This window comes from Dendrobium catenatum, unplaced genomic scaffold (assembly GCF_001605985.2).
Source record: "Dendrobium catenatum unplaced genomic scaffold, ASM160598v2 original_scaffold_192470, whole genome shotgun sequence".
Classification (NCBI taxonomy): domain Eukaryota; kingdom Viridiplantae; phylum Streptophyta; class Magnoliopsida; order Asparagales; family Orchidaceae; genus Dendrobium; species Dendrobium catenatum.
The window spans coordinates 160,146-183,508 of record NW_021510888.1 but is presented as its reverse complement, the minus strand read 5'-3'; the positions used below and the strand labels follow the sequence as shown (position 1 = coordinate 183,508).

At 37.9% G+C, this 23,363-nt stretch overlaps 1 protein-coding gene across 1 annotated transcript; it reads right to left on the bottom strand.

Moving 5' to 3' along the window:
* Positions 1–2,521: 2,521 nt before the first annotated feature.
* Positions 2,522–18,544, bottom strand: LOC110115862 (DNA-directed RNA polymerases II, IV and V subunit 9A). The gene is made up of 4 exons (XM_020849257.2): positions 18,331–18,544; positions 18,158–18,233; positions 11,893–12,051; positions 2,522–2,853 (listed from the first exon to the last, which is right to left on the bottom strand). Exons 1-4 carry the CDS (start codon positions 18,357–18,359, stop codon positions 2,773–2,775), a joined length of 345 nt encoding a protein of 114 aa, XP_020704916.1. The 5' UTR covers positions 18,360–18,544; the 3' UTR covers positions 2,522–2,772.
* Between the last annotated feature and the right edge of the window lie 4,819 nt (positions 18,545–23,363).

Here is a 23,363-nt window from a genome sequence, read left to right as displayed (position 1 = left end):
CACACTACTCTCCTTTAGTGGATCTCCAAAATTTGTTTGGATGTCACACTACTCTCATTTAGTGGATCTCCAAGATTTGTTTGGATGTCACACTAGAAATTCTTTCTCCATAGATCTTTTAGATGCATCCATAGGTGGTTGATATTCTATCTTCATGGATTGATGCTAGTGGATAGCATATATTCAAGACTGCTAGTTTAGAAGGCAATGATATGAGTTTTATACATTCTTTGAATCAAATTCGAACTCCTATTTTGAACCTTGTAGTATGTGTATAATCTTTTTGAACAAGTTTGAAGCTCTTTTTTGAACCAAGGATTCCAAACTAATCACTTTTTTTTATTTTAGGCAAATTCTATCCACCTAATATTAGGTTTACCACTTTTTCTCCATAATCTTCAACACAAATTCCATGAACTATCTAATGTGCACATTTTCAACCCTTCATTGCATATGATCAAACAAATTAAGTTTATTTTTAGTCACATTATATTCAATAGATGTCACTCTTTAACCTTTTTTTTTTTCTACTATAAACAATTCTTAAACTTATCCTTCTAATTGTATCACACATTCATCATAACATTCCTTATTTCTATCATATTAACATACAAATCAATTATTTTTTACAGCCCAGCATTCAGATTCATACAACACCATTAATATACTTATAGTTTCATAAAATTTATCTTTAAACTTCTATAATAATCATTAATCATCCTATTTAATTTTACAAATTAAATCATATAAATCCTCATTCTACTATATAAAATATCTTAGTTATAGAGTCTATAAATTCGTTTGTGAAAGTTTTCTTATTATTTTTTAAAGCAGTTTTCTAGCTTAAAATTTTCAAGTTAAAAAAAAAATTTATACTAAGAAGCCGTTTTATAAAACAGTAAGAAATTTGTCCTAAACCAAACCTTACATTACAATTTGTGCCAATTCTCAATCTTGAGTAGGATGATTAAAAAATTTGAGGTATTTAAAAAATCTACTCTTTTGAGGTTTTCTAGCCTAAGAGCCACTTTGAGGAATTTGAAAAAATTAAGTTACATAAAATCAATTTTCTAAGAGAGTTAAGATCGATTTAGGACAATTTCTTTATTTTTTTATTGATAATAAAAATTATTAATAAAAAATAATATTGATTTGAATGATAGTTTTTACACTTTTCACTTTTTAAAATTATTTTAAAAAAATATATTTTTAAAACAATGATAGAATAACAAGTTTAAAAAATAAAAATAGAAAACTCTAAGCTGCCCCAAATGAAGCCTATGGGTTTGTTTATTAGTTAGGATAATTTTCTTGTTGATTTATTTTTTAGATCACAGTCGCATTTTTTATTTGGCTATTGCTGTTTTTTACAGCAACTTCTAAAAAAATTATTTTACCCATAACAATTTTACAATCAACTTTATAAAAAATTCCAATCAGTCATACAGTTTCTTAGGCTTTGCTTGTGATATCTTAAGCTTTTCTATTTTTACATTGCATTGTAAAGCTCATTTCTCAGCCACAATTTCAAAAATACATTTTCATACGTAACCTCTTAAAGACAAAAAAATTTAAAAAACTATTTTACGTACACATTATTTTTTACTACAAAAATAGCAAAAAAAAAAGCTATTCCAAATAAAACTTAAATGATATATATATATTTGCATTATATCTCCTTTTCCAAATTTAATTCTTCTTTATATCGAGAGACAAAAAGATGTGTCAGGTTTGAGTCGAGTTCATCTCCATAGGTCGAACCTAAACTACCTAATGAGAGCCATCTTCATCTTTCATAAAAATCCTAATTCTTGCATAAAAATTAACTTCATGCTTAAGTTAATAGAATTTTTTTAAAAAGAAGATTATTAGTAACATATATCTGCCTTATTACTAATGCATCTCCCTTCTTAGTTCGCCCAAATCATATAAGCTGATTTTACCCACTTTTTTACAACTTATCAGATGTAAATATTATATCTGAAAACATAAGTAAAATGCCTTCAACGAAGAAAAATCATCACCGCAAGAACAAACAGTCTGCTACGTAGTACAAAGAAATAGCTTTCTAACGGTAACTTTCCAATGTTCTTTATCAATTTGGAAGATAATCTAAACTAATTGAGCTTTAGCATTACATATCATTTACTCTTCCCTTATTTTACTTACTATAAGACTTTTAGGCTTAGTTTAGGATTTTTTTTACTGCTTTTTAAAACAACTTTTTACTACAACAATTTTAATTTTTTACTAGAAAACTGCTTTAAAAAGCAGTAAGAAAGCCATACCAAACCAAGCCTTATGCTTCATTTGGAATGGCTTTTTTACTGATTCGAGTGCAAAAAATTTAACTTTTGTATTAAAAATATGTCTTAAGAAACAGTAAGAAAACTGTCCCAAACGAAGCCTTAATCTGCTGAACATTTCTTAATCATGTTAAACTTTAAAGTTTACCTTCCTGCTTTTCTGCTGAAGCATGTCCAAGCTGCAAATATGGCACTGAAACAAGAAACAATTTTCATTTTGCAATTTCAGAATTCAAACTCTTAACGATCCAATGAACACAATCAGTACTTTCTGCTAATTTCTGTTCTAATTCACTTGGAACAACAAAGAGATACAGAAGTATATTGAAGTCAACAAAGACATTACAGGTTATAATATCCATGTTAGGAGCCAACAAAGCTGATTGATCATGTTCCTTTAGCATTACGGGTTAAATACCTTGAGATCATATTATAATAAACCTGGACTTACTGTAATACAACTCCATCAGTCTCTCCACCTATGGCCACAGCTTGGATTGCAACAGGCAAAGAACAATGCCATTCCTTCTTCCCCCTCTGGGGTAGCCTGCAAAGTCATCAGATATAATATTTATATGTGAATAGTTAATCATGTGAGGATATTAAAACAAGAATAATTAAGTTCATAAAGTAGCAGGGTGGGAACAAGTTGGGATGTGCATCAAGTACCATATTGTTATTGCTTGAGTATATGCAGAGTGAGCAAGTGAGAGTTTTCTATGCTGTAGATGTTCTTCCTACTAAAGTAATCTATTTCACATAGTTTGGAAATTGTTAGACCGGTACATTGGACCGGTCTAGCTAGTTCATACAAAACCGGCTCACGCATAACAGAGGCGGAACTCCTCCGTCTCTTACGAGCCACACAAACCGCCTCCTCCAAAAGAGTAGATTAGGAAGGTTTTATGAGAAGTTTAGGAGGGAAATTTGAATGTCGGGACTGTTTAGAGATTTTCTTTTGGATTGTATGCATTAAATAGTTTGTTTTCCTAGGGTTAGGGCATATGGAATTTGGCTGAAATTTGAGATCTCTTAGGTCTTTGGGCTCTAGCGGCGTCTGGAGATTTGGGAGAGCTGGATCTTCCTCTCCAATTGAAGATACACTTGTATCTTATCTTTTCTTTCATAAAACTTCAGCTAATATTTTTGCACTTCTATCAGAAAACTAATTGTTATGTTTCTTTTCAGTTTATTGAAATAGTGAATGGTTTATTAAGTGGAGAAGGAACATTCCCATTAATAGAAATGAGTTTGCTTCTTAATTTACCCTCAATATTGTTACCCTTGGTAGTGAAGGAACTTGACTAGATTTTGAAGACAGCCATGAGCAGGAACGATAACAGGGAGAAGGAAGACGATTCAAGAAGAAGAGAAAGTAAATCTTATTCAATCCATAAAACAGGTACAGTGATGGCAATATATAGATAGATGTACAGGTATTGTTGTAAATAAGTAACGGTTACATTAATGAACTAATATATGCTAATATCCCCCCGCAAATTAATCATTCTGATTTTGAATGGTTAATTTGGATCTGAGTTCTAGGAACCGAGCGGTGTTGAATGACTTTGTTAGTATGTCGGCAACTTGATCCTTGGATGAAATGTGCTGGAGGAGAATGTTGCCGGTATGAATATGTTGACGGATAAATTGATAGTCAATTTCTATGTGTTTTGTACGAGCATGAAAAACAGGATTCTTTGCAAGGGCGATGGCGGAGATATTGTCGCAGTGAATCGTAGTGGGTGACTGTTGGTCGGTGTGGAGCTCGGAGACCAGCCGTCTAAGCCAAACGACGTCCGAGGTTGCTGCAGCTAATGAGCGATACTCAGCTTCGGTGGAGGATTTGGCGACGGTTGGTTGTTTCTTTACGGACCAAGAGACAAGATTGGGCCCGAGAAAAGAGCAGAAGCCGGTGGTTGATTTTCTGTCCATGTGATCCGATGCCCAGTCGGCATCTGTATAGGTGTGTAAGTGGAGTTCGCCGGTCTTGATTGGAAGGCCAAAAGAAATTGTGCCTTTGATATAGCGAAGCACCCTTGTTAAATTTTCGTAGTCTTGTATGGTAGGATGCTGCATGTGTTGACATACTTTATTTGTGGCGAAAGCTATGTCCGGTCTGGTGATTGTGAGGTATTGGAGAGAACCTGCGAGACGGCGATAGAGCGAAGGATTGTTGAACAGTTGGCTGTTGTCCGAATGCGCTTTGAGGGTCGGAGTGCTTGGTGTTGAGGCCGGTTTACAGTCCAGGAAGCCCGCGTCCTTGAGCATTTTCGCTGCATAGTGAGCTTGGGATAGGAAATAGCCTTGAGCGTTTTGATGAATGTGAATGCCCAGGAACAGAGAAATCTGTCCCATTTGCTTTAGTGCAAAGGCCGAATGAAGATCACAGAGAAGTTCTTGTATGGCTTTTTGGTCATTTCCTGTCACAAGAAGGTCATCAACATAGATTAGAAAGAAGATGCGTGTAGTATTTTTGGATAGAAGTAAGAGAGAGGGGTCGGAGCGACTAAACCGAAATCCTTTTGATTTGAGAAAATCCGTTAGTTTTTGGAACCATTGACGAGGCGCTTGTTTGAGGCCGTAAAGAGACTTGTGTAGTTTGCAAACCGAGGTTGGAGCTGCGGGATCGAGGAATCCAGGAGGCTGGCGCATGTATATATCTTCAGGAAGGTCACCGTGTAAGAAAGCATTAGAAACGTCGAGTTGTAGGACAGGCCATTTCCGATTGAGTGCGACGGTGAGAAGTATCCGAATTGTTGTCATCTTGGCGACAGGGCTGAAGGTTTCATCATAGTTTTCACCATGCTTTTGATTGTATCCCAGAGCCACAAGTCGAGCTTTGTAACGGTCAATTTGACCGTTAGGTAAGAGCTTAGTACGGTATGTCCATTTGCATCCGAGTATGGTTGTGTTCGGTGGTGCTGGAACGAGAGTCCAAGTCTTTTGCTGTTGGAGAGCTTGGAATTCGGACTCCATTGCTTGTTGCCAATGTGGTATGTGACGTGCCTGATTGAAGTTGATTGGGGTATCATTGACTGGTTGTTTGCTGAGCAGGGAGTAGATCGGGTTGGGCTTATAGATTCCCGATTTGGATCTCGTCTGCATAGGGTGGTTCGGCAGAGTCTGATTGTTGGTAACAGAGAGCGGGGTTGGTTCAGGTATAAGAGGTTGAGGTGCGAAGGTTTCAGATTGCGGAATATTGTTGGTGGGATTTGTTAGATGGGGTGTATGGTGGTGGATCATAGTTGAGGTGGGAACTAGTAGAAGCGGAGAGGTTTCTTGAACAGCAGTAGTAGTAGTAGGTGTGGAATTAGTATTGTAAGGGAAAATAGATTCAACAAAGACCACATGACGCGATATATGAATTTTGTTGGTTTGAAGGTTGAAGCATCTGTAACCTTTGTGGTGAGGAGAATAGCCAATGAAAATACAATCCTGCGATCGAGGAGCAAGTTTGTTGTCGGCGTATGGTTTTAGCCATGGATAGCATAAACACCCGAATACGCGGAGATGATCGTAGGAAGGTTGTTTGTGGTAAAGGAGTTGATAGGGGGAGGTGTGACTGTTGGATTTGTTGGGTAAGCGATTTATAAGATGAATGGCGGTAGAGACAGCATCTGCCCAAAATTGATTTGGTAAGTTGGCGGCATGAAGTAAAGTCCTGGTTAGATCGAGAACATGACGATGTTTGCGTTCTGCCAGACCATTCTGTTCCGGTGTATACGGGCAGCTAATACGTTGGTGAATACCTTGAGTATGGAGAAAATTTTTGAAGTTAGTACTAGTGAATTCACCGCCCCCATCAGATTGTAAAATCTTGGGGATTTTGTTAAACTGAGTATACACTAATTTGCATAAATGTTGAAAATGCGAAAATGTTTCTTGCTTAGTATGCATGAAGTAGATCCACGAAAATCTTGTACAATCATCGGTAAAGATTACATAATAGCGAAAACCCGATAGGGAAGGAATCGGGGACGGTCCCCATACGTCCGAGTGAATGAGATCAAACGGCATGTGGGTTACCGAGGTTCTAGTTTTAAATTTGAGCTTGTGACTCTTTGAAATATTACAAGATTTGCAGAAAAAACTATTAGAGACGGTAAAAGGAGGTGAAAAAGTTTGTGCTAGGCGTTGTAGTATTTGAATGTGTGGATGCCCGAGTCGGTCGTGCCAAGTCGTCAGAGAGTTCTTGACGGTTTGAAGAGCAACGGGAGCTGTGTTTGGCGGCGTTTGAACATAGTATAAACCATTACGAAGATGGCCACGTAGAAGTAACCGATTGTCCTGAGAATCCTTCATTTCAAAGCCATTAGCATTAAACAAAATTGAAATAGAATTGTCTTTGGTCAGCCTAGAAACAGAGATGAGATTGTGAGTTAAGGAAGGGACATGAAGAAGATTATTTAAATGTAGCTTACGCGTGGAGTCAGGTAAGGGTAGTAATCCTTGCCCGGTGTGTTGGATTGGTGCGGAAGAACCGTTAGCAACGGATATTGAGTCCGAGCCATTGTATACCGTTTGCTGATGTAAGTTTGCATTGTCCGGCGTGAGGTGAGTGGTAGCCCCGGTATCCAGAATCCAATCTTGAGTTGGGTAGGAGGTCGGTTGAGCGAGCATAGCACGAGGTTGATATGAAATCGTAGGCGCGAACTTAAAATTGCATCGGTGCCAGCAATTTATCGCTATATGACCTGTTTTCCCGCAGATTTGGCAGATGGATTTAGTTGAAGACGAAGGCTGCGTTTGGGGCTGGGTCGGTAGAGTTGAGGTCTGATAGTTGCTGACAGTCTTGTTCTTGATGTACCGTTTTTGCTGCTTGCCCCGAGTGAAGTTGTTGTTGTTGTTGGAGTAGAGTGCCATTTGATCAGTGGTGAGTTCACGTTGTTGTTCTTGATTAACGTGAATCTCCTCACTGCAGAGGAGCGAGTACAGGGAGTCGAGATCAGCGGGCAGAGGAGATGTGCGAATGTAAGTCTTGAAAGAGTTGTAGGATTGAGGTAGCCCATTTAGGATGTAATGAACTATATCTTCTGGATCAAGTTTTGAGCCGGAAGCGGCAATATTATCGACGATGTTCTTGATCTGCGTAAGATATTGCTGCATAGAGAGATTCTTGAGTTGAATATGGTGAAGTTCGTTCTTGAGTTGAAGAACTCGAGAACGATTGGTCGGTTGAAGACGTCTTTCAAGGGTTGTCCAGACTTCTTGGGCGGTTGTGGCGGTGATGACGTAGGGGAGGATGGAGGGTGTAATAGTTGCGAAGAGTGCCGACATTAAGTTGCTGTCCACCAGTTGCCAGGTTTCGTATTCCGGCGAAGTGACATCGGTCGGAGGAGGAGAAGCGCCGGTAAGGTGTCCGGAATATTTGTTGGCTGTTACCTGTTGAAGAACTTGAATACGCCAGATTGCATAATTTTCGATCGTAAGGGGGTGGGGAATGAGGTTCTTGATATTGGAAATAAGAAATTTTAGAGGAGCCGGAATGGTCATCTCTGTGGAGGTAGTGCCGGGCAAAAGAGAGGAGGGAGGGTGGGAGGAAGAGTGGGTGTCTTGATCTCCCATCTGGGCGCTGATACCATGAAGGAACTTGACTAGATTTTGAAGACAGCCATGAGCAGGAACGATAACAGGGAGAAGGAAGACGATTCAAGAAGAAGAGAAAGTAAATCTTATTCAATCCATAAAACAGGTACAGTGATGGCAATATATAGATAGATGTACAGGTATTGTTGTAAATAAGTAACGGTTACATTAATGAACTAATATATGCTAATAGGTAGCAATATGCATATGTTTAGATGGCGAAGGATGGTAACTTTACTGTCAAAAGCTATTATCCAATAGTTTTGCGATAAATCCTATTGTATTTTTCTTGTATATAATGAATGTAAATTTACTTCACGTAATCAAATCTGGATATCTATGGCAACCCTTAAAAAATTTTTGGTCTCTTTTAACTCACCATTGACAGGAGTGTTACTAACACTATATGCTAGTAGAATTCCTTCTTTCTTCTCTATATGAAGGAATAAGAATTTCAATTGAAGATTTATTACTCTTTGGAATGCATTTACTGCTACTGCGTTTGGGAGGTTTGGGTTGCAAGAAATAATGAATACTTGCACTAATAAGAAAATAAATGGTGTGTTCTTTGGCTTAACATCATATAGTTAGTTTATATACAGACATGCTATTCTACTGGAAAAATAACGACAAAGATCTGAAAAACTATGGAGGCCATAGAATGCAGGAGGAAATGAAGAGTTTCAGCATGAACAGTTAACGATGCTTGCACTGCTGAACTTTTAAAGATTAATTCTCTTTATATTAGCATTTTGTGGAGTTTCTAATAGTTCTTAAAATATTTTGATAAAAACATTTTGGCGTTCTGCTACTAAAAGACTATACATTCTTTTAATATTGTTTTTATCTTTAATGAGAAAGATTTAAATGATAACTACTATCCTTTAAAAAAAGAAGAGACAATGACATTTGGCCTCTGAGAAACCTGAAAATCTATGGAAACCTCTTGTGGCATGCCAAGGATGAGTGTAAGTTGTGTGGAGTCTTTGGGGAGGCATCCTCATCATTATTAATACTACTACTACAACAACAACAAGCCTTAATCCCACTATGTGGGGTCAGCTACATGAATCCTTTTTCTCCATTGTGCCCTTTTAAAAGTTAAATTCTCATTTAAATCTAATAAAGAAAGGTCATTTCTAATATTTTCTAACCAAGTTTTTTTAAGTCTACCTCTGCCCTTTTTAACATAAATAAAATCTAATACATCTACTTTCCTAATTGAGTCATCGGAAGGTTGTTGTTCTAGGTGACCAAACATCTAAGGCAACTCTCTCTAATCTTATCTTACACTAGAGCTACTCCAACTTTTCAAGTATATGCTCATTTCGAATCCTATCTCTAAGAGTGAAGCCACTCATCCACCAAAGCATCCTCATCTCTGCAACACTTAATTAATATTATGCTTCTCTTTTAATGGCCAACATTTTGCACCATAAAGCATTGCAGGTCTAACCACCATCTTATAAAATTTTTTCTTAAGTTTGACGGGAACTTTTCTATCACACAACAAGCCGGATGCATTCCTCCACTTCAACCATCCAACTTGAATTCTACTAATAATATCCCCATATATTTCACCATCACTTTGAACAATAGATGCAAGTTATCTAAAACGTGCACTCTTGTTAATAACTTGATCGCCCAAAGTTACAATCCCCCCACTAGAACTATTATTACTAAAATTGCATTCCATATATTCAGTTTTAGATCTACTCAAACAAAAGCCTTTAGATCATTCATCATCATTAATGTTATCCCAAATTTTAGGGCCAATTTTATAAATCATTCATCTCCATACAACCCCAATGAGTGCTGCATGAGGTGTTATCCCAAGCATTTGGATGTCAAAGTATACAACAACATCAAGCATTTATCCCACTACGTGGGGTCGGCCACATGAATCTTTTTCCTCCATTGTGTTCTATTAAAAGTTAAATTCTCGTTTAAATCTAATAAAGAAATATCATTTCTAATATTTTCTAAACAAGTCTTTTTAGGTCTGCCTCTACCTTTCTTAGCAAAAGTCAAATCTGCCTCTACTTTCCTAATCGGGTCATCGGAAGGCCGTCGTTTTATGTGACCAAATCATCTAATGCGACTCTCTCTAATCTTATTTTCTACTAGAGCTACTACAACATTTTCACGTATATGCTCATTTCATATCCTATCTCTAAGGGTAAAGACACTCATCCACCTGAGCATCCTCATCTCTGCCACACTTAACTTAGTATTATGCTTCTCTTTTAATGGCCAACATTCGATACCATACAGCATTGTAGGCTGCACCACCATCTTATAGAATTTTCTCTTAAGTTTGAGGGGTACTTTTTTATAACACAACAAGCCCGATGCATTCCTCCACTTCAACCATCCAACTTGAATTCTGCTGATAATATCCTCATCTATTTCACCATCACTCTAAACAATAGATCCAAGATATCTAAAACGTGTACTCTTATTAATGACTTGATCGCTCAAAGTCACAATCCCCTCACTAGGTCTATTACTATTAAAATTACACTCCATATATTTCGTTTTAGATCTACTCAAGCGAAAACCTTTAGACTCTAAGGTTGACCTCCATAATTCAAGTTTACCTTCAACTCTCTCTATAGTCTTATCAACAAGAAGAACATCATCGGCAAAAAGCATACAACAAGGTGCATCATCTTGCAAATGTCTACTGAGAACATCCATGACTAAAGCAAAAATATATGGGCTTAAGGTTGATCCTTGATGTAACCCAACTGAAATAGGGAAATACTTGGTCAAACCACCTTGTGTTTGAACACAAGTAATAGCTTCTGCATACATATCTTTAATGATTTGAATATAAGCGTTATCAACTCCTTTCTTTTCAAGAACTCTCCATAGCACTTATCTTGGAACTTTATCATATGCTTTTTCTAAATCAATAAATATCATATGTAGATCCTCTTTATTTTCTCTATATTTCTCCATCAAACCTCTTCATAAATGTATGGCTTCCATAGTCGACCTACCGGCATGAATCCAAATTGAATTTGAGAAATATTAGTATCACGCCGCAACGTATGCTCCATAACTTGCTCCCATAGTTTAAAAGTATGACACATTAACTTAATTCCTCTATAATTCGCACAATCTTATGCATCACCTTTATTCTTAAAAATAGGAATTAACACTCATTCTCCACTCATCTGGCATCTTTTTAGTTTCAAAACAGTATTAAATAGTTTAGTAAGCCAAGAAATTCTTCATCTCCTAAGCATTTCTACACCTCTATTGGAATATCATCAAGTCCAACAGCTTTTCCACCCTTTATCTCCTAAGCATTTCCACACCTCTATTTGGATGCCAAAGTATATGGTAATAAAACCGGGCACATCAGCTAATTTCTACAATTGTCAGAAACTAGAAGAAGTTAATGAAGCATTTTGGTTCCAATGGGTGCGAAATAAAAAAACCAATTATCATCCTTGACTGATTCGCTTGCACAAAATATACAAAGAAGTAGGAACTGTTAAAAATTGGAATCCTAAACCAAGAAATCCTACGAAGGTAACTTTTGATCAATTTGAAGTGACCCGTAAAGTCTTTTAAACGAATCACAAAGGGCTAGAAGATCATTACCAGTGATTTGAATGAAGATGCACGTGTCTATATTTTAGAATAGAGTTTTTCATTTTATCAACTATAGTTTTCATACTGAGGAAAAAAACTTATTATTTTTAGATTGACAATACATCACAGCACTTCCAAAACGAGTTCTAGATAATTTTTCTAAATTTTCCTTCACTTTTATTCCCATAGGACAAGGTGAGCTATTGCATTCCTGGTTGTCATGACAGAACAAAATAAGTTCAATAAGACATGCCGACAACACAAGATGCGACCAGACAAACATGGAGAATAAAGAACGCATTATAACCACAAGAAATACAGCACTAATAAATGAGAAAATTGATGGCATCACATGGATGGAGAGCTGTCACTATAAAGAGAAAACATCAACCTTGAAAAAAACCGCTTCCGGATGATTGCACACAGAACATCGAACAGATTTTGTACGAGGAAGAGTAGGATCAACAGCTACATCTTGTAGAATTTGGCTGCGCTTACCATTTGAATGAGTGATCTCACATTTATAGACACAATTGTCATCAGCCTCCTCCTAAGAGAAGATATTCTTCCAGAAATCAGTGAATTTATAATGCAAGCCAGACAAGTATACCGTATTCTAGCATTCAATCATAACAAGAGAATTTTCAATTCAGACTTGCAAAATAAGTGGCCCATTTGCATGAATAACTTGTAGATAAGTTCTTGAAGAAGAGAATATAACTTCCATAAACTTCCTTGGTGTTGGTGTAAAAATACTGCTCATGATATAAGCAAGACTATGCCCTAAGCCTAGAGAAAATTAGAATGATTGTATTCTGCTTTCATAAACTTAATGTCCAAAAAATAGACTAAAAGATAAAAATAGAAGTCACGTTTATAGAAATATGCAATTTGTGAGAAGAGGAGCTGAGCCGCAGATAGAGACGAGAAAGGTAAAAGATAGATTTGTAAAGAAGAGAAAATGTATCTTATTATCTGAGTGAAGAGTATCAGTTACAAGGTATATATATGTGTGTAAGGAAATGAAGCCGACGTGAGTACATATGTGGGACAAAATACGATGTGTGTATTATGTTTACATCCACCCTCAAATTATGCATTCGGTGGGCGAATGGACAATTTGGAGCAGAGAATTTCAAACCGTGAGCTAGAGAACGGTTTTGTTAAAATAACGGCAACTTGGTCTTGAGATGAAATGTGTTGAATGCTTATACTGCCGTTGGCGATTTGTTGCCGAATAAAATAAAAGTCGATCTCTATATGCTTCGTACGAGCATGAAACACTTGATTTTTGGCAATAGCTATGGCGGAGAGGTTGTCACAGTAGATGGTGGTCCGAGAAGGTTGATGTAGTTGTAACTCATCCGCGAGGCGCCGAATCCAAAGCACGTCGGAAGTGGCAGCTAACAACGCTCGGTATTCTGCCTCGGTTGAGGATTTGGCTACTGTTGCTTGTTTCTTGACGGACCACGAAATGAGGTTCGGTCCCATAAAGGTGCAGAACCCTGAGATAGACTTACGGTCGGTGGAATCGGAGGCCCAATCGGCGTCTGTGAAGGTGCTCAGATTTGTGTCTCCGGCCAGAATCGGAAGACCGTATGTTACGGTCCCCTTGATGTATCGGAGAATGCGTTTCATATGTTGAAAGTCACTCTCGGTTGGTAGTTGCATGTGTTGGCACACTTGATTTGTTGCAAACGCGATATCTGGTCTTGTGATGGAAAGATATTATAGGGATCCCGCAAGACGACGATAGAGAGTGGCGTCGTGAAATGGTGTTGTGTTGTCCATCTGATGCTTTGAGGCCGGCGTTATTGGGGTGGGGGCTGGTTTGCAGTTGGATAGACCCGCCTCTTGAAGAAGCTTTTGTGCATAATGTCCCTGGTTAAGAAAGAACCCATTATTAGTGCGGGTCACTTGTATTCCTAAAAATAGAGAAATTTGTCCCAGTTGTTTTAAGGCGAATTGAAAGTGGAGATCCTGAAGTAATTGTTGAATCTGTGATTGATCGTTTCCTGTTACAAGGATATCATCAACATAGATCAATAGATAGATTTGTACTTGTAGTTTTGTGTAGATTAGGAGTGAAGGATCGGAACGACTAAACCTAAAACCACGAGATTGGAGGGTTGTTGTGAGTTTCTGAAACCATTGGTGCGGAGCCTGTTTGAGGCCGTAGAGGGATTTATGGAGACGGCAGACAGCATCCGGTTGTTGGGGGTCCTCGAAGCCAGTAGGTTGACGCATATAGATCTCCTCCGTAAGGTCGCCGTGAAGAAATGCATTTGAGACATCGAGCTGAAGCATTGTCCAATTTCTGTTAATGGCCAACGTAAGAAGTAGACGGATGGTTACCATCTTTGCGACGGGGCTAAATGTCTCGCTGTAGTTTTGTCTGAAAGTTTGAGCATAACCGAGCGCAACAAGGCGAGCCTTGTAACGGTCAATTTGTCCGTTCGGGAGATGTTTGATCTTGTATGTCCATTTGTTTCCTATGATGGGTTTGTCAGTGGGTGCCCGGACGAGAGACCATGTCCCTTGTTTGATAAGTGCCTGATATTCGGAGTTCATAGCGCTGCGCCAGATTTCATGTTGAAAGGCTTGCTCGTAAGTTGTTGGTGTGCTTTGTGGTTCGGTATGACTAAGCAGAGATATGATCTATTTTTGTTTCATGATGCCGGACTTTGAACGAGTTTGCATATGGTGTGTAGATGGTACTGATGGAGGAATGAGTACTGGAGTAGTAGTGGTCTGTAGCGTTGGATGAGGTTGGGCAGTGGCAGTAGGGATGGTAGATGCGGTTGTATTTGTAGAGACTGATGTATTCTTGATCCTGGATGTGGTGGTTGTCGTTGAAGCTGGTACTAGAAGGAGCGGCGGAATGCTGTGAAGGGAGGTCTAACTGTTGTCCGAGGTAGGAGGAATGTTGCTATGGAAGGGAAATATGTGTTCTTGAAATTGTGCATGCCTTGATATGTAAACCTTGTCAGTGGTAAGGTTGTAACATTTGTACCCCTTATGGCTGGGAGAGTATCCCAGAAATAAGCAGGGAAGAGGCCGTGGTTCAGATTTGTTGTTTGTATATGGTTGAAGCCACGGGTAGCAGAGGCAGTCGAACGTTCTTAGGTGGGAGTAGTCTGGTTTGGTGTTGAACAGCATTTGGTAGGGGGAGCGAAGAGCCAGTGGTTTGGACGGTAGCCGGTTGATGAGGTAGTTGGCAGTGGATATTGCATCTAGCCAGAATTTGTCCGACAGATTGGATGCATGTAACAGCGTGCGGGTTAGATCAAGTAGATGCCTGTGTTTGCGTTCCGCTAGATCGTTCTGTTCGGGTGTGTAAGGGCAGCTCATCTGGTGAATTATGCCGTGGCTGTGAAGTAGTGAGCTGAAGGCTGCGCTCGTGAATTCGCCTCCACCATCGGAGCGAAAGAGCTTTGGTGTACTGGCGAATTGATTTTGTATAAGACTGATAAAATTTTTCAGGCAGTTAATTGTTTGATTTTTGGAGTTCATAAAATATACCCAGTTGAAACGCGTAAAGTCATCAATAAACACGACATAATAGCGAAAATTAGTAAAACCAGATTGAGGAATCGGTCCCCATACATCGGAATGTACGAGTTCGAAAGGTTTAGAAGTTTCAGATTTACTGTTATTGAATTTTAATTTGTGGCTTTTGCCCATGCGACAGGAGGTACAGTGAAAATCAGAAGAAATATTTTGCATATTAGTAATACATGGAGCAAGAACATTGAAAATCTGGTTATTTGGATGTCCTAATCGGGCATGCCAGATAGATTGAGAGGTGACAGTGGCTTGTAGCGCCTGAGAGCTTTGGTCTGGAGCCATCCGAATTTGGTAGACTCCATTAAGCAGACGACCACGAAGCAGTAGTTGGTGATCCTGTAAGTCCTTAACCTCAAATCCGTTAGAATCGAATGTGATAGAAACAGAATTATCTTGAGTTAATTTGGAAATAGATAACATATTATGAGTGAGGGTGGGAACATGAAGAAGATGACATAGGTGTAGCTTGCGCGGGGTGTTTGGAAGAGGTAGCAAACCTTGACCATAGTTGTGAATTGGCATGGCAGATCCGTTTGCTGTCGAAACAGAGTCTGGCCCTTGATAAGTCGTTGGGTTTTGTATAGCATTGCCGTCCGTAGTCATGTGTGCGGTTGCACCGGAGTCCAAGATCCATGTCTGAGAGGTGTCTTGAGAGGGTTGAGCGAAGTGTGCATGGGGGGCAGTAGGATTGGTTGGTGCGTAGTTCATGTTGCACCGATGCCAACAGTTGATCGCTATGTGTCCGATCTTGTTGCATATTTGGCAGATCGGGCGAACACCAGATTGAGGGTTCTGACCGGAAGCTGGAGTGATGGATTGATCTGATGCGGAATTTGGCCGAGGTGCATTGTTACGATACCGGGAGTTGTGTTTGGAATTCTTGGATCTGTTCTGATTGGAGTTTGCGGCATAGCAAACGGCATTGGTTTGAGATGATTCTTTCTTGAGTTTTTGATTAATGTGTAGTTCTTCACTACATAGAAGCGAGTATAGCGAATCAAGATCGGCAGGTATGGATGAAGAACGAATGTATGTTTTGAGGGAATTGTAGCTCGCTGGTAAGCCGTTTAGTATATACAGCACTATGTCCTCCGGATCTATTTTGGTTCCTGAGGCAGCGATTGTGTTTACGATGTTCTTGACGTTTGCCAAATATTGTTGCATCGTGAGGGATTGCATTTGGATATGATGCAACTCATTCTTGAGTTGAATTATGCGTGAGCGGCTTGACGCCTGAAGACGACGTTCAAGAACTTGCCAGACTTCGTGGACGGTTGTGGCGGTGATCACGTACGGTAGGATCGTCGAAGATATAGTGAAGAAAAGCGCAGACATGAGGTTGCTGTCTACCAGTCTCCACCGAGCGTACTCGGCCGAGTTGGCCTCCGGCGGTGGTTCGATGCTTTCTGTGAGGTAATCATCATACCCATTGGCAGTAAGGTGTTGGAAGATCTGAGTTCTCCATAGAGCGTAATTCTCGACGGTGAGAGTGTAGGAGATCAGGTTCTTGATATTGGAGAGAATGAATTTGAGAGTTGGCGGGATGGTGAGTTCCGGCGTGACGGAGAGGGTGGTGGTGGAATCGGGGGGATGGTAGAGGTGGAATCTTGATCCCCCATCCTAGCAGTCTGATAACATGTGAGAAGAGGAGCTGAGCCGCAGATAGAGACGAGAAAGGGAAAAGATAGATTTGTAAAGAAGAGAAAATGTATCTTATTATCTGAGTGAAGAGTATCAGTTACAAGGTATATATATGTGTGTAAGGAAATGAAGCTGACGTGAGTACATATGTGCGACAAAATATGATGTGTGTATTATGTTTACACAATTAACCCTACATATGAAGAATTTATATAGATTCATCATGCATAGTAATCATTCTATAATCATCTAGATAAAATTTCTGTACTTGTATTATAACACGTAAATAGAGAGAATTTGTTACAGCATTACTTCAAAATCATTAGGTCCTCAGACTCCCTGGCTAAGTTACACCATATCTTTAGATGCTGAAATGTGGCAATAAGGGTAGCTGAGGCAATGGCTATTTTAAGGTAGATATAATGATCGAACAATACAGCCATCATCGTTAGCCGAATCCATGTTTATATATTTTCATTCTCTTTTTGTTCCTAATAAGTGTTACATGAGATGTTAAAACTATTCTGCACAAAATCTTTAGAGTACTCATTCTACATGTCTAAATCATCTTAGTCTATTGTTAATCCATTGTGATTCCCTCTTCTGCTTTTACGGCCGTATCTTCTATGAATCAAAAGATGTTTATTACAAATCCTTTCAATCAAAACTACTTCTGTTGAGATCTCTTCCAATCTTGTCATTGAGAGAAATGCAGAAGCTCCAATTGATGTTCCTCTTATTATAATTGATGGTTCTAAGAAATCAAAGAAGAGAGGAGTAGCATCTCCTCTTTTCAAGTTGACTAGTGCCAAAGCCAAATCTTTGGGCATCTATTTTGATGAATTGTAAACATTTAATGGTTACAAGATTTTCTCAACATATTTATTGGTTTCTTATGATGGGTTCATCCATTTGCTGGTGCATTCCTACTCAAATCAGCTAATGAATTCTTCAGTTGTTTGAGTACTAAGTTATAGTTTCCTCTCCTCCTGCTCCTCCTGGCAGTCTGATATAGTTTCCTACTGCCAGAAAAAAAAAAAGGATTTACCGAGTTATAAAACTTGCTCCTGATAGGTTTGATACTTTGTTATATAATGCACCATTTGGCTTCCTTTAAAGAAAGTTCAAGCTGCTGTAGGTATAGCTATAGAATCAACTTGTTGAAGCCCACTAAATCAAAAGAGGATAAATCATCCTCAAATGTAGGTCATACAGCTTATCCCTCTCAAATTATTTCAAATTACAAAATAATCATAAATCGGATCTACTACAATTAAAAAAACTCATCCAAGTTTCAAAACCCTTAAAAGGCTGAAGTTCAGGTTTCAATCACAACAAGGCAAGACCGCCTACATCAACAAAGTTGAAAACGAGGAGATCAAGCAAGAGAGACCAAGCCCACATCAACATAGTTGAAAAGAGGAGATCAAGCAAGAGGACAATAGAACCTGGTGGTCACAGTTACCGCAGACATAGAGCAGGACCTTGCGCTCTTTGTCTTCCTTAGGGTAGAGAATGTTATTGCTGAAAACACACATACAAAGCAGAAATGAAGATCAAAGAATCACAAAAATCCAAAAAATTATCTCACAAAGTAATTAAAAGCTGAAAGCTTTCTCACCATACACTACAGAACTTCAGGGTACTCATGGCTGCCCACGATTCGTTGTCGTCCTCGTCTCTGTATTCCGATGAACAATGGCTTCAGACTTCAGAATCTATAAAACCTCGAAGTTATAGCACCGAACAGACGGGCACATCAGACCACAGCGAGCCGAGCAGGGGCTGCAAACAGTCGCGAGCGCAGCAGGCACCCCTAGCTTGAACTTGGTTTTATTAAATTATGTTGAGTGAAAGAAGATAAACTAAGCTTTTAAATGAGATTAAGGCCTCATTTGAGACGACTTTCTCACTGTTTTTTTAAATAATTTTTTAGCACAAAATTTTTTATACTATAAAATTTAATACTAAAAAATTATTTTAAAAAGTAATAAAAAATTTATCCTAAATGTAATCAAAATTGTCTGATTGATTAAAAAAGAGTTGTTAAAAGCTTAGATAAGTAGAGAAAACTTCTTGTTTTGTGTTTTAGCTTAAACTTTTTTGCTTGTCCTATCAGTATTGTTATTTTATAATTGGACATTAATTATTCTCAAGAAATATAATTTAAATTTTAACTAAATAAACTTATATTAAGCTTATTTAATAGAAATGTGTATCAACTACTTGTTTAAAATTTATTTACGATAAATTCTATCTCCCACTTAATTAATAGGTGTTATAATTTGTTCGTCGCTCTCATTATATCTAGGAGCAAAATTTGTGACATATTAACATACCTTAGCAAGGATCAAGCTCAAGATTTAGCCTTAAACTAAATCTAGTTAATTTCTCTTAAATCTCATCACATACTTAATTTTGTACTCAAGGCTAAATTAATTGACATTTCAACTCAACGGAGATCAAGCCTAACCACCTAATTACTCTAAATTTTAGCATTAATTTGATTTGGTAATTAAAGCTCTAAATGTTTCCAATGAAAATAATCTCTTTTGATTAATTAAGCATGTTTCCATCCTTCCTTCTTTAAGACTCCAACTACTTTTTCATCTCCCTAAGAATATATTTCAAAACCTTCTTTAGAGCTTAAGAGTCAAAAGAGGGTGTTAAATGAGAGGATAACATGTTCCCTATGCCCATTAAGGTCTTACCATTCCCCCATTATAAGTAAGATATTTTCCATTTTAAGAACAAAAGATCATGAAAAAGATGCTATGAGTTTGTTAAATTGAGATGATAACGTCATAAATCCTACCCTATACCCCCCTTTTTTCCAATAATAAAGGTAATTGAGCTTAATTTTATAAGGCTACAAATGACTGCTTAAGTAGGTTGATAACTTTAATCTTAGTATGTGATACCATAAGAATGATTGACTTACACCACTAAGTTTATAATGCAATGTGTTTGTGCACCAACCAACTTAGTCTTATCATCTTCGATGGGGATATTAAGTTACCATCGAGTTCAGAAGCTTACATGTGATTTTGATAGGTTGTGCATAGCAGTGTCAAAATTGGGTTTCGGGTTGGGTTCGGGTCGAATCTGGAATTGATTCGGGTTCAAACAGGTGGACCCTAACCCGACCCGAGTAGGAAAACTTGTCAAAAATTCGAACCCGGAACCCGAATGCGGAAGGGTAGCCGGGTTGACCCGACCTGACAGGAAGGGGGGGGGGGGGGGGGGGGGGGGGGGGGGGGGGTGGGGGGGGGGGGGGGGGGGGGGGGGGGGTGGGGCGGGGGGGGGGGGGGGGGCGGGGGGGGGGCTGTGGGGGACTTGGTCACGAACGAGCGCGGGCGAGGTGCGTGGGCAGCCTTGGGCATGCGGCCGACTGCTGGTAGGAGTGGGTAGCTTCGGCGAGAGCGCGGGTAGCTGCGCGGGCAAGCTCAGGCAGGTCCATGGATAGCCGGGCATGCCGCAGCCAGGCTGGGGTAGGTCCGCGGGCAGCCAGGCAGTCATTTCAAACAAGTTTTCGGGTTGACCCGGCAACCCGTCGGGTCAACTCGAACCCGAAACAGGTCGAATCCGGGAACCTGAACCCAACCCGTTTTGGAAACGAATCGGGTCTAAACCCAAAATTTCTGGATCTGATTCGGATCAGATTTTCATGTCGTATCAAATATTGACACCTTTGGTTGTGCATACCTTAGTAAACTTTTATGGAATGGTTGAAAGTGTTGTGTTTGTTGAAAAAATATGAGAATAAGATGGGAAGGATGTCCTCCAAGCCCTCATCACCCTTGTCACACCTCAACCCCTGTAATAAAATGAACCACGCCATGCTAGAAAGTGGTTGATGGGTGAACTTTGATTGATTCATTCAATATTAACTTGTTCATATCATTTGTGAGAACTTGCCTCTAAAATCAGGATCAAATTGACCTTGATCTTTACATTTCATAACTCTTATTATAATAAAACACAAAGATATTAAATTAATAGATAATATATACAAATGATATTATAGTTGAAAGATTCTAAAGTTTACAATTTAAAATATTAAATGTATAACATATGGGTTAGTATTGTACAATTCCCCAAAAACATTTGTACCAGCTTAGATTAGCCTTTAAAGTCCACATGGATTTATTCTCGTCAATTAAATACTTATTATCATTTTCACCTGACAAATAGCATGACTAGCTAATAAATTTTTAATAAACTACTAGATAATATCACATAAAATTTATAACCTATATAATAAACTTTTTTTTTCTAAATTAAATCATAACCTATATAATAATTCATGACTAGCATTGACTCATTAGAGTTTACAACCATATAAATACATATAAAAAATTAGAAGAAAAAAAAAGAATCATTATGCCATATTCCATAATTACCATTTCAAAACTTCAGTCATAGACAATATATAATTATAGAAAATATTTACAAAGCATAGATCATGTTATAATATTGCATATATTATATTAAATAATGCTAGATAGTTTATGAAGCTCACAAATAACTATTTAAATCACTGATTCATGTCATTTACAAATGAAAAACAAAATGACATACATATGTAGGCAAGAACAATTTCATGATGTATCAAAAATTAAATTTATAGTATTATGCATCATTCATCTTAAAATGTTAGATAACGTACATCATTGAATAATATTCATTATATAAAAAGATATTGAATTCACATTTTACTAAATTGTTATCAACAGAATAGCCTTCTCTATAATCTAATAATTCAAAATCATTATCTTGTTCCATTTAGTGTGCTTCTAAGCCACATTAGTATAAAAAAATAAATAATCACATGTGACATTAGAGTTTTAACGTGGAAAATTTGGCAAGAGGAAAACCCATGGGGCCTTTTTGGTGTAGCACATCAATTGGATAAAAAATGTAGCTAAATGTCCAATAACAAGAACCTAATAAGAGCCTGAGAAGGTGCTTAAGCAAGAACCCGATCAAAGCCCATTATGAGAGTTAAATCATAAAAAAAATAATAATAATCTAGAGTTTTAATATTTTAAATTTATCATCTAGAATGTTTGACTTTTCTTAGGAACATGTATATCTTAATCATTTATGCAGATAAGATGAATTAATGAAAGTGGTTGTTATCTTCCTCCATCAATAGCCACCTACTCTAGTATGATTGGATAATTATCTTTGTACTCTTATTATTACTCATATTAATTTTCTTCTAAATCTTTTTTAGCATCTTATCATACATCCTATTAATCTTTCATGACCAATCATGCATAGCCCACATCTTAAAAAAGTTAACCCAACCCTTTTTAAAACCCTTGGCCTAGTTAAGGTTGTATTTTACCTAGTCATGTTCTCCATACCACCTTAGACCTTGAAACTCATAAAACTTTACCATCTACTCCACATCATAAGTTTGCATTCTAATCTCATATTTCACCATTATTTCCATCAATTTACCCTACTCAAAATCATTCCCAAAGGTGAACTTGCAAATTTGTTCAAACTAGCCAAAAGGACTGGCATTAGCATTTTTTGACCATACCTGCCCAAACCCCTCATCTTCATACCAAAAGGTTTAGATCACATTTTTTTTATTAATAAAATAAATATTCATAAGCATTTACAATAACTAATCTTACAAAAAGTGCCTCCCATATTGATCACTTACTCAACTTAAATAATTTCACTGTTTGAGCACTGGTTACAAAAATTGGCTCATCTCCTAAATCAAAGAAAGAAAAATCTTAAGAGTGTAATTGGCTAGTAGAAAAGTTTGTAAAGTTGGTAGGAGATGAGAAGCATTCATATGGTTGAGGCTAAGTGATGGTGGCCCAACATTGTTAGTTAGGTGATGACATTCAAATAATGAAGGTTAGATGGTGGTAATTAGGCGATGACAATGGTTGAAAAAAAAATAGTCCTATGAAAATGGTTGGATGATAGTGGTCAGATAGTAGCAGTCTGATAATTGTGGTCAGGCAATAGTGGTTTGATAATGGTAGTCAAACAGTGGTAGTCTGATGGCACTAGTTGAGCAGTGGCTAACCGATAGTTGAGCTTAGAAGATACTGATTTAATAGTAGTGGGCAATTACAATCTGGCGATCGTGGTATGATGGTGATGATTGGGTGGTGGTCTAATGGTAACGAATGAATGGTGGTTGTGTTGTAGTTTTGTAAATGTGATCATGCCGTGATCTAATGACTATGTTTGAGTGATGGTCTAATAGAATCAATCAGGTGGTGGTTTGATGGCAGTGATTGAGCGATGGTTCGATGGTAGTGGTCAAGTGATGGTCTGATAATGGTGTTCCAATGATGGTGGCCTAGCAGTGGTGCTTGGGTAGAGCTTCGAGATTCTTCAAACCTCTAAACTATCTTGAATCTCAAGCCAAGGGTACCACAATTAGATAGTTATTGATTTTGAGAGTGCCTTGTTTTTCAAATAAAGATAAAAATTGTAACGCTTCATTTCTTGTGTTAATTCCCTTGATCATGTATCATTCTTTTAAATTTTAAATTACTTAATAATTTTAGAATTAGGCAATCTTAAGCTCATTGGATTTATCTTGCTTGATTCGAATACAAGTATGCAAACTTTTGAAATCATTTGATCCAATTATTGTCCAAAATGTTTAATTAT

Bases quoted from the DNA above. Each gene is read 5' to 3' on its own strand.
- LOC110115862 (XM_020849257.2), bottom strand. From the start codon at position 18,359: ATGAGTACCCTGAAGTTCTGTAGTGTATG. The intron at 18,234-18,330 runs GTGAGAAAGCTT...GTGTGTTTTCAG, and splicing joins CTGAAGTTCTGTAGTGTATG to CAATAACATTCTCTACCCTA. The intron at 12,052-18,157 runs GTTCTATTGTCC...ATCTTCTCTTAG, and splicing joins GCGGTAACTGTGACCACCAG to GAGGAGGCTGATGACAATTG.